This window comes from Pantherophis guttatus, chromosome 2 (genome assembly GCF_059756535.1).
Source record: "Pantherophis guttatus breed Tessera chromosome 2, ASM5975653v1, whole genome shotgun sequence".
Classification (NCBI taxonomy): Eukaryota; Metazoa; Chordata; class Lepidosauria; order Squamata; family Colubridae; genus Pantherophis; species Pantherophis guttatus.
This window is the reverse complement of record NC_142064.1, coordinates 25077637-25095579: the sequence shown is the minus strand read 5'-3', so window position 1 is coordinate 25095579 and position 17943 is coordinate 25077637. Positions and strand designations below refer to the sequence as shown.

At 38.9% G+C, this 17943-nt stretch overlaps 1 protein-coding gene across 1 annotated transcript in view; it reads left to right on the top strand.

Moving 5' to 3' along the window:
* FGF10 (fibroblast growth factor 10) overlaps positions 1–7275 on the top strand; it is an 85065-nt gene extending 77790 nt beyond the window's left edge. The window contains exons 2-3 of the mRNA XM_087885653.1: positions 4916–5019; positions 6559–7275. Of these exons, the coding sequence (XP_087741779.1) occupies positions 4916–5019; positions 6559–6777 (323 nt within the window). The 3' untranslated portion in view covers positions 6778–7275. The remainder of the gene's footprint in view (positions 1–4915; positions 5020–6558) is intronic.
* Positions 7276–17943: the final 10668 nt, after the last annotated feature.

Genomic DNA, 17943 nt, shown 5'->3' with positions numbered 1-17943 from the left:
AATGGGCCTACCAGAAGTTTGAGAAGGCCAGAAATGGGCCCATTTCTGGCTTCCAGATGGCGTCCAGAGCCTGGGGAGGCCGTTTTTGCCCTCCCAGAAAGTCAAGGAAAGCTTCCAGAGCCCAGGGAGGCAACCCCACCCCCCCGGCCATGGTGCAGGAGGCTGACTAGGCCATGCCCAACCATGGCCACACCCATCCAGCAACCGAGCAGAGAACCCCTTGCTAAAATTTTTGAAGCCCACCCCTGGCATAAATGTGACATTTCCAGGAGAAGAAAGCATTAGCTTTACAGTTGATTTTGCGTGAGATCCTTCCTGGAAAAAACAGTTCCAACTGATTCCAACTAGAAAACTCAGAGCAGATTGTATTTATTTAGTTCTCACTTCCGTATCTTGCCCTTTCTCCAAGAATTTAATGGTCAACAATTATTGGACAAAAGAAAATATTGCACATGATTACTTCCTGGAGTTCACTATCACCAGATGTGGAAATGATCATTAGCTTAAATAGACTTAAAAGAAGAAAATTTCATGCACAATGCATCTTTAAGTGGATTATGGGACTGTCACATTCAGGGACAATCTGTCATTGAGTATCAGTTACTACAGAACAGTCAAAGATCACATGTGCATGAGCAGCTTTCAGTTCTTTCCATCTGAAAGGCAACTATGGGATTAGAAAAAAAAGGAGCCAGATACATCTGTTGCCGTTATCAAGTTGGAAGATGGTATAGAAACTGTTATAGGAGAAGCTTGTACTACTATATCATTACTGATTATATTTTTAAAAGGGTGGGGGGAATTGTCCCAAACTCCAACAGTGTTCCAACAGTGCAGAGAACAAGGAACATAATGTTGACTGGGAATGGCAATGTCACATTAGATGACCAGTAAAGTTTTGGAGCAAAAGGGATTGTTATTTATGAGCATTTTATTGCTTATATTGTAGCCTATTAAATATGGTAGACTAATCAGATGCTAGGCATGGTAAAGAATTCACAAATCTTGTGGCAGAAGGGAAAAGAAAATTGTTTTGCCTGACCCTATTCATGTGGATTGCATTAATTGCTTATGTCTGACAAAATGGATGATTTATTATTGAAGAAGAGAACTGCGTCCCACATCTGTTGTCATTATGAAAGCTACACAAAATGTTACTGAAAACAAAAATCAAACTGAAAATCAGTTTGATTTTTGTTTACTTCCTTTGCTTCTCATTGTATTACAATATTGGGGTAATATATTATTGGGCCCTGAATGGATGCAACTGAAGAAGTAAGTGAAATGAGAATTAATTCCTATATGAATTGCTACGACTGAATTGCACACAATTAATACTGTACAACAGGGGTATCAAACTCGATTTCATTGAGGGCCACAACAGGGTTGTGTTTGACCTTGGGGGGCTGGGGTGGACATGGCCAGGGTGGGTGTGGCCAGCTTGACATCACTCGTGTCAGGGGTGCCTGTGGTGGCCCAAGCGCTCTGCCAGCGAAAACGGGTTCCCAATCTCCGTTTTCGTCTGGGATGGCCTCCTGCAACCTTCTGCCAATGAAAATGGAGATCGGGAGGGCCGTATGCAGCCCTCTCCAGCTCCGTTTTCACTGGCAGAGGCACCACGGTCTGCTCCTTTGCTGTTTCCAGGACGGCCCCACGGGCCAGATCTAAGCACCCCAAGGGCCAGATCTGGCCCATGGGCCTTGAGTTTGACACCTCTGCTGCACAATAATAATATCTCCAATATATTTCCAGATTTATACAACAGACAAAGCACTGCTTTTGACTTACATATTCTGAAATTAGACATAGACGATCCTGAACCTCGGGATTTTTCTAAAAATTATCAATTATAACTGTTGTATTATGACTTTACTCAAATGCTACTAAGTGAAAGAGACATGTTCCCATCACATACTCTATATTCTCTTCCATCACTACATTTCCTATCATGCATGCACAGTTAGAGAGAGAAGAGTGTGAGTGGCAATGGTCATTTTTGGCATTTTTTTCTCCAACCGCTTGTCTTTCTGATATCTTCCTCTTTCTTTTCCATTTCCTTTCTGTTCCTGCACCAGAACTAAAAATATTTAAGAAAACAAAATCCAAGGTAGAGCAATTTTAATCTGTAGCACAGCTAAAAGATTTGTGTGTGGTCTCACCTACCTTTCATTTCTACAAGTAGTCCATAACTTACAGTCATTTTTTGAGTGATAATTTGAAGTTACAACTGCACTGAAAAAAGTGACTTAAGGCTTTTTTTCACATTTACGACCGTTGCAGCATCCCTCTTGGTCACATGATCAAAATTCAGATGCTTGGCAACTGACAGGTATTTATGACAGTTGCAGTCTCTCAGGGTCATGTCACATGATCCTCTTTAGTGATACATAAAATCAATTGGGAAGTCAGATTCGCTTAACAACTGGGTGTTACTAACTTAACAACTGCAGTGATTCTCTTAACAACTGTATGAAGAAAGGTCATAAAATGGAGCAAAATTCACTCAACAACTGTCTTGCTTAGTAATGGAAATGTTGGACTCAGTTGTGGTTGTATGTTGTACTCGTTTTTCATCCCCCTGTACGGCCAGGGAAAGGGTGAAAAACCAAACCAACATTGCTCATCACTTCATTTCAATCTCAATAGAGTTCAATGATAGTTACCCCTGAAGGAACAATTTTCAAGAAAAAGTAAGAGGAAAATTATTTCTGCCTACCCAAGACTGGATCTGTTTAGAGCTAAATTTAACAGTGTCAGTAAACCTTCCAGTGATCCAGTTAAGCATGTTGTGGGGGCCAGAGCAATAATGACTTATTTGTGTGTGTGTTTGTTTGTTTGTTTAATATATTTTCCATGGCCCTACTTGTACCACCTAAACAGCTATTTGCTTCAGCTCCATTTATACAACTGTACAGCAATTCATTCAGCTGTCCTCACAATATGCTTTTTTTTTTTTTACTTGTATCACCAATGTAGATTAACCCTACATTGCTAAAACCCTAGTTTGGGATATTAAGCTATTATGCACAACAGTTCAAACAGCCTGTAGGAGATGACCAGGCTGAGCCTGAGGAAGGGAGTTAAACACATTATCAGTCATGAGTTCCTGTGCGCCCACAAGAGATCTAAGTCCATCCCACCTTGAATTCCTTCTTAACTCCCGCTAATTTCCCTTGACTGTTAATAGTTCGGATTCTTGTAGAGACCTTAAGCTTGCAATAAATCATTATATTCATTTGAACTGCCTGAATCTCCTGATTTCCCTCACACTTGATAGATACAGTCTTTATGAGCCAAATAAATGATGTACTTGTAAATAGATGCTTAGTTTGGACAGGTTACTCTGCTACACTTGGCCCCCAGTAAATTTGGGAGGGGCCTGAAGAATCTCTCCAAAAGTTGGCACTGAATTGTAGTTTTCAGCATGAATAGAGAGTACCAGTAATTCATTTAATTGAATATAATTAATATGGTTTACGTTCCATTAAAATTATTCAAAAGTCCATTTCTCTGAGCTCTCTCCACCTACTTTTTAAAATATGACTGGCAGATGCCAGTGAAATGGTGAGTATAAGCCTCAACTACCAAATATATTATGTACTCCTGGGACAATCATTTTCCAGGATATCTGCTTATAATGATGCATTCAGTAGATAGGGAAGCAGACTCAGTCTGCCTTTTCAGTTTAACATTTATTGCAGTCGACGACCGGCTAATATAACAAAACAAAATTACACAAACTATATGACAAATTAAAATATGCTGTCATGCTAGAACCATGATGGCAAACCTATGGCACAAGTGCCCGAAGTGGCATGTGGTGCCGTGTCGCCTGGCACGCCAGCCGTCGCCCCAGCCCAACTCCACCGCGCATGCATGCATGCCTCCCACCAGCCAGCTGATCTTCGGGTCTCTGTTGCGCATGCGTGGGGGGCGGGGCGCAAGCACAGGGGGGTGCTTGCATTGCATTTTGAAGGTTCACATGCCCCCACATACCCTGTTTTGGGCCTGGAAGGCCTCATGCGCCAACCTGGATTGGGGTCCGGGGGGGCCAAGGGCGCATGTACGGGGGGGGCTGCTCACATTGCATTTTGGGGGTCCGGGCACATGTACACTTTGGACACTCGGCACCAAAAAGGTTAACCATCACTGTACTAGAAGAAGTAGGGGGTATATAAACAATTTGAAATATGTCACCTGGCCAAGATTTGAAGTTAAGTTGTTGTTAATATTATCATAAAATAAAAATAAGATTGCTTACCTAGTTTGCGAGACGTGGGGGGATAGAGAAAGAGCCAAAGACATCCATGGTCCACAGAGGAGAAACTCTATAGAGAAAAGAGGTGAACATATTTTACTGAAAACGAAACAGGTGTTTTATGGTATTTAAGAGGACAAGACAATTGAAGTATCAGATTTAGCTCAGCCATATTCTAAAATATACTTGCAAAAAACATAAGGTGCAGCCAAGACATTTAATTTTATCTAAATATCCTATAAGGAATAAAGTGCTTACCACTGTTTCTGCCTATCACGATGAATCTGTTATTCTATTGACATATGCTATAAATTTAATTCAATATTGTGGTTTAGATGTCTCTTTTGATAAATCTCAGTGAAAATCTGTACTAAGAAGAGTTGAGCTGTTTCACTAGTTAAGGAGTTTGAAAGGCAGAGAGAAGGAAAGGAAAGTTGATAATTAAAACAATGTTCATGTAAATCCATGCCATAATAGTTTCTGGGGCTCATTGCCTGCTTGTTTTGGAAATTAAAAGGATTTGAGTAGTTCTTGATCCTATTGTACAAAAAAAAAGTTTATCTTGGTTTCCCTCAATCTTTTCTTTGTTAGCTCCAAAGTCTTAGATCTTGATCTGTGTATGTCTGATTTTTTTTTTTATCTGCTCTTGTATTGTAGGCATATTGGAAATAACATCAGTGGAAATTGGAGTGGTGGCTGTTAAATCCATTAACAGCAATTATTATCTTGCCATGAATAAGAATGGCAAAGTCTATGGATCTGTAAGTACATTTCACTTTCTCGTATCTAGCATCTTCTGTTTGTGCTATATATTGTATATACATATACATACTATATATATACATATACATTCGTTTCTGTACCTAAAGGACTTGCAAGGCAAGTTATTATATATAAACAGGGAGCAAACCTCACTGATTATGTTACTATAGTTCCGTTGTCAGGCAATCCTCTTCAGGTTCCCAATTATTTGAAAAAGTATAAAGCATAACTATAATGATTGTAGAGTCTAAATGGATATAAAACCCTATGATAAAAGTGAGCTTCAGGTTGAGTAACGATTAGAGAAGAGCAATCATACCTGTGCTTTTTTCATTGTTTTTGAAGAGTTTTAACTTGTCTACTTTTAAAGGTGGCTTAAGAAACTCCAGGGCTTAGTATGTTTATTGTGCATGCTAAAAAGTGAGCATAAAATATGTGAAGAGAGAGAAAGAGATTAGTGGTGTTTCTTCATTATAGAAATAAAAGCATATATTTGTTATTCAAGGACCACAGCTTGGGATTCACCTTGCATGTCTCTCCCTCCCTCCCTCTCCCTCCCTTCCTCTCCCTCTCTCTCTCCCCCTACCCCACCCCTACTCCTCCCTTCCTCTCCCTCTCTCTCTCCCCCTACCCCACCCCTACCCCTCCCTTCCTCTTTCTCAGGTCTTAGTCCACCTATCTACTGTATGTTAATTGTGATTAACAGATATCTAGGGTTGCCTGATCTTGCTTTAAATCAAGCAAAACATGCAAGCTAAATGTCACTTAGAAAAGCTAGATCTATGAAATGCTGCCTGTACATTCCAGGCAGATGTGCCATGAGTTTGCACACATTTTACTTCGAACTTCTTCGACACGTTGCTGCTGTTACTGCTGTTGCTGCTGCTTCACAGCACAATGAGACTGTATGCTGAACCACTAATGTTTGAAACTCAGTGGCTAGGCAAATTGCCTTATTTGAACATGTGCCCTGCTTATTTGTCATATCTGTTTATCAAGCAAGAATGATACAAACAAGGGAAAAGAGGAAATGTCCAAGAAAGGTTTATTGTGAGCTTTGACAATTGGGTCTGAAGCAGTGGTGAAATCCAATTTTTTTTACTACCGGTTCTGTGGCTGTGGCTTGGTGGGCATGGCTTGGTGGGTATGGCAGGGGAAGGCTACTGCACAATCCCCATTCCCTCCCCACTCCTGGGGCTAGCCAGAGATGGCATTTGCCAGTTCTCCAAACTACTCAAACTTTCCGCTACCAGTTCTCCAAACTGCTCAAAATTTCCACTACCGGTTCTCCAGGAGTGGGGAGGGAATGGAGATTTTACAGTATCCTTCCCCTGCCACGCCCACCAAGCCATGCCCACAGAACCAGTAGTAAAAAATTTTTGAATCCCACCACTGCAGCATATGTATAAAAATCAGTTCTAAACATACCTCAGAATTATCTCTTTCTTTTTATTGTACTTAGCAGTCTTCACCTCCTCACCTTCTGATATTGTCTGTGTTTGTATCTCTCTCTGTGTTTTTTTTTTCTTTTCATACAGAAAGAGTTTAACAACGATTGCAAACTAAAGGAAAGGATAGAAGAAAATGGATACAATACGTATGCCTCGTTCTCCTGGAAAAATAATGGAAAGCAAATGTTTGTGGCTTTGAATGGAAAAGGTGGGACAAGGAAAGGACAGAGAACCAGGCGGAAAAACACTACTGCTCATTTTCTTCCCATGTTAGTTGACCCACAGATGAAGGACTTCTTCTACTGATAGCAGCTGAACCAAAGATTTTGTCAGGAATACCTTGTACTCCTCTCAGAAGGCAAAGGCAAAAACAGAGCAGACGTCTGTTTGACGGAAAAGGGGAAGGTTTTCTACTCTCTGTTGAATTATGAAGTACCTCTAATTAGTTACATGTCATATCCTATAATCAAGACACAAGCTGGATCAAATGGAATCAGAGCTTTTTCCAGGGCAAGCAAATTATGATTATTATTTTTTTATCTTGCCGGTAGAACTGAAAGGATATGAGACAATGTATGGGGCGATGTTGGGGAAAGTTATTTATGGAATACTAACTCAAATCAAAAGAACTTCATTCAAGCCTAATGATCCAATGAACAGTTAAGCATTTACTGTAAGCACATGGGTCATATGCAGAAAGAAGAAAAGATTTTTTGGAACGGTCTCATATGGAAGAGATGAATAGGATTAAGAAATATAAGCATATTAAAGTTGTTCTAACAAAATAAATAGTATGATTCCCCATCTCTTTGTATGCTAACGCCATGCCTTCGTATTTCTCCCTAAGTTATTTATTTAATAGGATGTTAAATATCTTTCTTCTCTTTTTTTTTTTTGATTGTTTGAAGGATTTTCTTAGTTGCTTCCTCTTGCATAATGGTTCTTTTCCTGCTATCTATATTCTTTGCAAGATTGACAAAGTCAAACCTTGAAACCTTGCCCAAATTTCCATAAATACAGGAAGAACAACACAAAGGAAAAATATAGGATTGTAGATTGTGTTCAGTTGTGTCCCCCCCCCTTAAACCTTGTCTTTTAAGATTTGCACTTAAAATCGATAGGATCAGAAATGAATGGAAATTCATCAACAGGATCTGTGTGCATTTTATCAACATCTTTGATTACTGCTTCCCTCACAGATCCAAAACTTCCTATAAAGCATCATCTACAGAATTTTGCTGCTGTTTTGAAGTGGGCAGAATTTATTTGGCTATTCAAATATCATTTAATGCCTGACCTCAAAGGTATTGAAATTGAATCATAATTATTCTTTTTTTAAAAAAAAAAAATGAGTCATAACTATATATGGCCACATGTTATACCAGTGTTTTTTTTTTTATTTCAGCTGCTTTAAAATGTGTGGACTTTAATTCCCAGAATTCAAATCTTAACATTGCTGAGGATGAGAAAAGCTGTTTATACTAATGCAATTTCTTTTCAGAAAGACATTGAATTAAGTATATTGAGCTGATAACATCTGAGCAGCTATTTGTTTACATCACCACACCCAAAAAAATACATAGAAAAAGCCATTCCTTTAACTGCAGTCTGTTTCAGAAAACAGCCCTGAAATACATGGTGTTGAAAATTGCATTCTTAATCTACTGTAAATACAGTTCAATTCAGGATAGTTTCAAATAATGCATAGGAGTTGCAGAAGGGAACGGAAATTGCATTTTAGTTACGCTATCAAACCCAATGCAAAAGCCTATTCCATAAACCCCCGAAGATTAAGACTAAACCCCTTTTATCTCTTTGCAGGAAAATGTACATTTTCCTGTTATGACTGAAATCATGTGCTATCCATGCTGCTCCTATGTAGTGTTGAAGGCTGTCCAATGTTCTTGAGCATATCAGTTTAAGATGTCTGTACTTGGGTCTACTAAAATCTTACCAAATGAGAATAACACTTTAATTGAAGATAAAGAATTGGCTGAACATCAGATGTGAGCATTCACTTTTACTTAGGTGTGCTGATTGTCAGCTGTATTCCCGGGAGCTTTGAATTAAAAAGTTTGAGAAGTAGCCTCTCAATTGATGGTGCTGAAAAACTTTCCATGCAAAATGTAAAAAAAAAAAAAAAACCTGAAAGAAGAATATTGGGATTGTATTGTTCAAAACAAGTGGCTGTTCCCTTTTTATTTTGGTCATTACTTGCTGTTAATTTTTAATACAGGAGTGGATAATCCACGAATCACATATTCCTATGCTCCATGTTCCTTTTGTACAATTTCTGGAGCTTCTTAGGGAGAAAATACCAAACAGCATGTACTTGCTACCATTACAATCCTGCTACATTAACTCTCAGCCATGGTCCACCAATAAAAGTGGGAGAAGAGATTTCAAAAACAAAAGAGAAGTCCAACTCTTGCTCCAATTCTTCTGTGACATCATTTCAATCTTGGCCCACCCACTACATCCCTTGGCCACTAGGGAAAAAAATTAGACATTGCTTCCTAGGCTGAGAAATCGATCATTCCTACTTTAATGTTTAGAGGCTAGGCTTTTGTGTATTATATATTCAAATAAGTAATCCTAGCTCCAACTAGGATTACTTATTTGATTTCTGTGGATTAAGGGTGCATGATCTAGAAAAGGCTCCACAATGTGATCTCTTGTCAGTGTGAGTCCCAAAGAAATGCCTTGTCATCTTGGGGTGAATATTTAAGGTCCGAAATGGACTGTGATGATCATACAGCCATTCCTGGCCATTTTAGCATAGTCTACTATAACTATATTGATGAGAATGGATCTGGTATAAATTATTTGAGGATTGCAGCCACTATTTTTCTTATGTGTATATAACTCTTAAGAGCCGATCTACAAGCAACATCTTTCTTCGTCTATCAAATATAAGCTATGGCTCTAAAGCAGGGGTGTCAAACTCAAGGCCTGGGACTGGATCCGGCCCACAGGGTGCTTAGTTCTGGCCCACAGGGCTGCCCTGGAAACAGCGAAGGACCAGCCTGTAGTGCCTCTGCCAGAGGGCAGAGGGTTGCAGGAGGCCGTCGCAGCCGAAAACAGAGCTCGGGAGCCTGTTTTCGCTGGCAAAGCACTTTGGCCACCATCGGCACCCCCTACACGAGTGACATTGAGCTGGCCACACCCACCCTGCCATATCCATGCCAGCCCCCTGAAGTCAAACACAACTCTGAGTTAGCCCTCAATGAAATCGAGTTTGACACCCCTGCCCTAAAGTGTAATATTGGGCATAATTTTAATGGAGGGTTCTTTTTTCATAGCTTACACTGAATAATGCAGTCTTCACTTAAACATCATATCAACTTCTTTCAGTCTGAAAAAAAAATTATATGAGTTTTATTTGTTTGTTTTATTTTATTTTTCTCTTTAACATTAGAGAACTATGGATCAATATAACCATAACAAGATTCATTTTGTTAGAGCAAGTTAAGTAGAAACTGTACATCCAACCAGCACGTAGCACTCTCTTCACAGTGTATCCCACTAAATAAATGAAGAAATGCTTATGTCTTCTTTGCAGTGTCTATAGTGAAGAGCAAATGTAGTTTGTTGTTTAATGAATATTAATATTCAAAATACTTTAAGGGGCTAAGTATATTGATACTGCAGGTTATTTTTCTTTAGTTTTTTTTTTTTTATCTCACAAAAAGAATGGGTTTAAAATGTTTGGAAATAGTAGTTTGGTACAGATGCTTTACAAATTGGGTTCTTTTTGAAATAATGCATAATTGTACAGTGTTGATCATATTGGTGATTTTTATTGTACTCTTTTCCATTCTCCAATTCCCTGAAAAATCAACTAAAACTGACCAGTGGGGAAATTATTCCAGAGTGTAATATAGATTGGTATAAAGTTTGTACAGGTAGTCCTTAACTTAGGACCATAATGGAGCTTGCCCATCATGAATGTAACTCGTGACGGCCGTAAAATGTGACCGACCTGATTTTATTACCTTTCTTATGGATGGCATAAGCAAATCTGTGGTTGTTAAGTGAACGCTGCAGTTGCTATGGGCGTGGTTTTGCCAAAAAATGGACGTAAATGCTAATTTCTGCAAAAACATTGTAAAATGCAGTGATGTGCATAGATGCAGCCTGGTTGGCAAATGCCCATAGTGAGGTCACATGACAGGGGCAGGCGGGGTGAAGGGACAACTGTCAGAACTTCATATCCAATAAGTACTCCCAGTTAGATGCGTCAGAATTTCAAATAGTCACTAAGTCTACAAATAGTCTACTCCCTGTAGAACAAGGAAATTTGATGAGTAATAAATATAAAATATAATGTAATAAAGATAAAACACAGTCCAACTAAACTTCCTTGCATATGTGCATGGCAGTGTCTGTACTATATCATATTCTCATCTCAACCTCATCTTTTATCTATGATTCAATATTATTCGAAGGATTATATTTAAATTGTTCTGTGCAGCCCATTTGCCAGCTTTCCTCAATCTACGTGCATTCTGGAAAGGTGGATTTCAAATCCCAGGATTCTCCACCAGCCTGTTTGTGGCTGGGAAGTCTCAAAATTGAAATCAATCTACCTAGAGATTATTGTGTGGGGGGAGGGGAGGGGGAGATTACCTTATGCCAATCATCCTTATTTAGACCTGACACCAGGGGTAGTATTCACTTACCTTCATTACCAGTTCACAAATATCACCTCCGCGCATGTGTAGGGCTTTCTGTGCCTGCGCAGTGCATCAAAAACGGGGCTTGATGACATCCAGGTGGATGGGCGGAGCCTCCTGCAGCCGCCACTACCGATTAGCCCGAACCGGATAGAACCGGCTGAATACCACCACTGCCTGACACCTATCCTAGGATGGATCTGGCCTTGCAAAATGTTCAGACTGCAGTTGCTTAGCCTTAAATACAAAATGCTTTGCCTGGGTGTTCCCTTATGCAAGCGGCCCCAAGAAACATGAGATGGTGGAATAATTGTCTTGCGCAGCTCGCCACCCCCCCCCCCCGCTTTCACTAGACGTTGCCGACTGACTTCTGCTTCGAGTCACATGGGCAAAACAGTATTTGGCAGAAGTCACCTTTCCCTGCCTGATACAGTGAAATACAGCTCCCAGAAAACAAGAGTTGCACCAGACTGGGAAAGGCTGGGCTAAAATATTTTTTCTTGCAGTTGAACAAAAATGCTTTACTCTCTGTAAAACTACCAAGAGTTCGATTTGGAGATCATGACGGTCCCTATCATGGCTGCATAATGAAAGGCTTGTCCTATTAGGGGGAAAAGCTTTCCTTGTGTTACCTTTGTTGTTTTGTTTTGTTTTCAAAGTGATAATTGCAACTGACAAGGCATGGTGGACCACCCACAACAAAAAATAAATGTTTGGTTGACAAAGGAAGGATTGGATGACCACTCTCCAGAAGAGTCGATGTGGTACAAACAAGCATTGGTTTGGGGGAAGGGAAGATGTGTAAACATTCATAATTACAGGACTTCAAAAATTTGTAGAAAAGCTTCTTGTGGGGAAAAAAAAGATTGGGTATAAAAATATTTATTAATAAAACATAAAAATTAAGGTGAACAGATGTAAAGATATACAAAGTGGGAGGTTAACAATGTTGCTCTCCTTATAAAAATGTCTATACTTTTCTTTCCAAATGTCTTTGATGTTTATTAGAGAAGGAAAAAGAATCAATTTTTTTTTCTGGTTTAAATTTGCTTTTACTGTGCAGAATGTAACAAAGTCCCTAATAAATTGAGCTATTGATGTATTTTCCTGAAAGGAAAAGAATTTTTTTCCCTGTCTCTCTCTCTCTTAAATCATTTGCCTCTAAAATGAGAATTACATGTGCTGAAAATGCAGTACATTAATGAAAGCAGATTTTTAGAGCTTAGGGGTCATCCTTCTTTCGAACAGGTAAAATAATTGAAAAGGTTGAAAATAAGGTAATTTGGAGGGAAAAAAACTGACAAGGAATGACTAAATGTATTCAGAGTCTGCCTTGGGTTTTTGAAGACCTCTCAGCAGACGTTCGTAGCTATTTCACTGATGCTTGAGCGTTTTTAAAATAATTTCAAAAATCCTGCAAAGTTAATGTGCCCACTATAGCAGTTCTTTGCTGCAGTTTTCCAGAGTAATATTGTCCCAATATTGAGCGCATGTACAAGGAATTTCTCAATGTGAAATATTGTTTGAAACAAATCCAAGCACTGATATAACTCATTTTAAAGGGACTTGTGCTAGAGAGTTTATGGGTAGATGTAAAATGTCTTTCTATACTCATCATAAATCTGAGACAATCTGATCATAATTTCTAAAAAAAAAAAGGATGTGCACGGTATGTGTGTTTTGTGGTTATTGTTGTTTTTTTAAAAAAAAAATAGGTTGAACATGTACAGTATATTTAAATAATAAAAGTTAAAAAATAACTACACTTCTGAGAATAAAGACTGATTTCTTCCTTGTTCAATTATCCTCAAAATATGAAGTGATAAATGATTCTTTAAAAATTAAACTGAAATTGTGTAGAAAAATTCGATAGCTTCCATGCAGTGGTGGAATTCAAATTTTTTTACTACCAGTTCTGTGAGCATGGCTTGGTGGGCATGGCAGGAGAAGAATACTGCAAAATCTCCATTCCCACCCCACTCCAGGGGAAGGATACTGCAAAATCCCCATTCCCACCCCACTCTGGGGCCAGCCAGAGGTGGTAGTTGCCAGTTCTCCGAACTACTGAAAATTTCTGCTACCGGTTCTCCAGAATCTGTCAGGACCTGCTGAATAGCACCCCTGCTTCCATGTAACTTAAAAAAAAAATCAAATCATCACAAAACCTAGCTCTGTTATTACCACCAACAAATGGTATCCGTCTATAGCTACTTTCTACACTTCACCAGGCAGATGGACATAAATAAGGCTGCTTTTTTTCACCATACAGGTAGCCCTCGACTTACAATCACAACTGAGCCCAAAATTTATGTTGCTAAGTGTGAGATTTTGTTGAGTGAGTTTTGCCCCATTTTTCTTGTCACATTTGTTAAGTGAATCACTGCAATTGTTAAATTAGCAACATCGTTATTAAGTGAATCTGGCTTTTCCATTTTACCTTGCTTCTCAAAAGGTCATCATATGACCCTGGGACACTGCAACGGTCACAAAGATGAACCAATGATCAAGCATCCAAATGTAAATCATGTGATGTTGCAATGGTCATAGGTGTGAAAAATGGTCGTAAGTCACTTTTTCAAGCCCACACATCTCAAAGTTGCCAAGGTTAAGAATCTCTAGAACACAGCATCAAACTCACAACATCGCGTTGCCGTCACGTGACATTTCGTGACATTTTTCCCATTTGCGGAGCTGGAGTGGCCGTGGCCTGCGTGGGACACATCTGGCCCGCGGGCCGCCAGTTTGACACCCTGTTCTAGAAGAAGTCAAATTGGGTCACATATGATACAGTTCAGCTCTCACATGTGAATCAGCTAGGATTCTGGGCACGTAGGCTCTCTTCTGAAGAGTTTTGTATCATGATCACAAGACAGACACACTTTCAGTTTAAAGCAGTGTTTTCAAGAATGAGGATTTGATAGGGTTTTATGAGAAACCACAAGGGAAAAAGTTCAAATCTATTCTATCACTAGAACTTTGCCTTTTGATCAGAGGTTGCAGATTTCCACCCACCCCCTTTTAAAAAAAAACAAAATGGCCTGAAAAGCCATTTGAAAACCTCTGAGCTAAAATCACCCAGGCAGCCTTCTCTCCCCAAAGCATTCTGTTTGGAAGAAAAACAAAAGTTTCAATACTTCATTTCTTCATTAGAAACTAGAATAATCAGTCCCTGCATGATTGAGCTCTGTGTGTCCTATACCTACCATTGTAGAATCAGTTTTAAAGTAGTTCTTTCCATTTCAATTTTGACCTGAACATAGGATGACATGAAGGAGGCAGAAAATATGAATCTGTTCTGCCTTTTTCTCCAGTCCCTCTTCTTTAAAAAGACTGGGTAATTTTTCAGCCCTTTGGAGTAATCTACATTTTTCATATGCATTTACACCACTGCATTATTGTATAAAGAGAGGAGAGGAGAGGAGAGGAGAGGAGAGGAGAGGAGAGGAGAAGAGAAGAGAATTATTGGCCAAGTGTGATTGGACACACAAGGAAATTGTCTTCAGTGCATAAGCTCTCAGTGTACATAAAAGATATAAGTGATAATCATGATTGTAGTCATTATAAATACGTATTCATCATAAATCATAAGATACAACACTTAGTGATAGTCATAAGATACTAAATAAGCAATCAAAATCATACTAGGAAACTAAATAAAACAATATGAATTGCAAAGATACAAGCAACAAGGTTATAGTCATAAGTAGAAAGGAGATAGGTAATAGGAAGGATGAGAAGAGTAATACAACTTGATATCAAAATACTTCTATAAAGTTCTATAAAGTTCTGCAGATATATTTGCTAGTTTTAAAAGGATTTGAAATGATCAATAGCATTTTTCTTCTCGATGCAGTACTTTGGGGAAGCATTTCCATTATGAATTTATACAATTAAATGTATACAGTAAAGATAAAGGTTCCCCTCGCACATATGTGCTAGTCGTTCCTGACTCTAGGGGGCGGTGCTCATCTCCATTTCAAAGCCAAAGAGCCAGTGCTGTCTGAAGATGTCTCCATGGTCATGTGGCCGGCATGACTAAATGCCAAAGTCACACGGAACGCTGTTACCTTCCCACCAAAGGTGGTCTCTAGTTTTCTACTTGCATTTTTTACATGCTTTCAAACTGCTAGGTTGACAGAAGCTGGGACAAGTAACGGGAGCTCACCCTGTTACGCGGCACTAGGGATTCGAACCGCTGAACTGCCGACCTTTCGATCGACAAGCTCAGCATGTTAGCCACTGAGCCACTGCATCCCAATTAAATTAAATGTTTAATTTAAATTAAATTAAATGTCCCAATTAAATGTATAGACCTATTCAAATACCCATCTTTCCACAATAGAGTAGTGCGGTTACATCATGAAACGGTGAGATTCTAAACTATAGAGCCATTCAGCAACTATATACATGAGAACCAATAATGTGCTCAAGGGCAAAAGAAAGGAGTTTCTTGTTCCTTTAGAATCAAGATTCACTGTGACTCAATCAAATGGCAGTTTGCATTGAGGAACATAGGAATGAAAAGAACATATTGTCACCCAACAATGAAACTCTCTCTTCCGTCTGCAAAGGTGCTATACTTTAACATCCTGGAAATAGAAATATTTCCGTTCTAGAGAACCTTGAAAAAAATGTCCAATAGGACACTGCTTGGACATCCGCCCTTGCTTCCTTCCTATATAGGTGATATCAAATAATATATAAAGCTGCTCACTGCAGGGGTGGGTTCTACATACCTTTACTACCAGTTCGCATCGCGCCCATGCACGCTCTTCTGTGCATGCGCAGATTACCTATGATGACGTCTGGGTCAGTGGGTGAAGCCTCCCGCCAGTTTTACTCCCAGTTCTTGCGAACCGGTCCAAACCGGGGGCAACCCACCACTGGCTCACTGATGATCATATTAGTACTGCTTATAAGAAAGAGCAAGATAAACGTGGCTCAACTGGGTGTGAGAAATGAAGCAGAGAGAAAGTAATTGTGTCCATGTGTGCATGTCGGTATAGCACGGGAGCTGTTCCAATGTGTCCCAGCCCCACAATAACTTCAATGAATGCGATCCATAAAAATTTTGCTAATCAAATGGCCTCATAATGTCTACACCAGAGAATCCATGGCATTCCAGCTGCTGTTGAACTTCAATTAGCAACATTTTAAAAGAGTCTATTGGAAACTGACATTCATAAAACAGAGAGAACCACAGATAGATGAGCTCTGATCCACACCTTATTGGGACTGAGTAAACTGGATTGAGTCAGGTGTTCCTCTATCTTCTGAATTAGGTTCATTCATGTAAACTATGTGATCAATCATTTACTGATTGAACTTTCCTCCAAAGTCAACTGAGTTTATCAAGAACAGGTCTTCTGATTGCCCTGATTGATTAGTAAATCAGCCTAATCTTGAGAGTATTATCTTATCCATCCTTATCTATTCTTGGTGAAATAACACTTCATTGGTTCTTGCAGATGGGATTCTTATTTGTGCTCTCCTTTGGCCAAAAGTTAGAGTTTAATGAGCTGGCTAAATGCCTATCATCTTGTATTTTTGAGTTCATTAGTTTCAAACAAGAGGCAGGCCAAAATCCTGACAACGGCTATTGGTTCTCCACCCAATGTAATGGACACCAATGATAAGATATACCGTAACTTCATCACATGATTTTGAAGATTTAAACACGGATTGCTTACTGTACTGTCCTAATTTAGTGTTAGAAACCCTACATTTGCATACAAACTGATGCTCCTCGGATGATAAAAATGCAGGTTTATTTCCCCACAAACTACTTAGAGGATTTGTCTCTTAGTTTTATTCGTCCTCTCTACAAACTTATTTCCAAGGAATTTAACTTAAGTCTTTAGTATTACATTATAAATGGATTCTTGTTAAATTTGAATCCCACGAGTAGGAAAAGGGGCAAAATGTTACATTTTAATATGTCATGCACTGGGTTCAGAGGCTATGAAATAATAAAAGAACCAGATGTTTGTAAGAAAGAGCTCATGCAGTAGAAGGTAAGATGTTAAATCTTTCACGGTGCTTTATTTCTCCACTGAGACAAGATCTTTGGCACGCTTATTAAGTATGACTCATATCTGACAGTTATCTTGAAAAGACGTTCAACGTGAAACACAATCACTAAGACAAAGACCACTTTATTATTTTCTAACTGTTCCAGTTAGAAAATGTGATTTTTGCTGTCTACTTACTAAGTTTTTTGTACTGATTTGATTTTGACTTGTTTGACATCTCTTGCCTTGACATTAGAATGTTTGATCAAAAATGGAAGATGTGATAGTTTTGCCAATGGTTTCTCAGACAGGGAGGTAAGTCCTTTTGTAGTTCTCTTCATTAACTTCCATTTCAATTGTGGCATTTCCTGCTTTTTGGGGTTTTTTTACTTGTGCTGATTTTGGTAGGAGAGTTTCCCTGTCTATGTTTCTTATTTAGAGAGAAAAAAGAAACAAACTCTGAACAAATCACTAAACTCAACTGGGTGAATTTGGATATTGCATTTACTGATCCATCTTGTCAAACATCAATCAATTTTCTCTTTGTCAATTATCTCTCTATCTTTTCTAATATATAGTGGAACCATCAGGTGGCATAGAATATGAATACTCATGGAACTCCAAGCCAAAACTTGTTTTGGAAGATAAATAATGTTAGTGTCAGGTTTCCAAATAACACTCTGGAGCCATCTTGGAAAGTCTTCAGGGTTGCCAGTTAAAAAAGATGGCTCTCCTACTTTATACATATATTTTTTAAAAAAATAAAGGTAAAGTTTCCCTCGCAC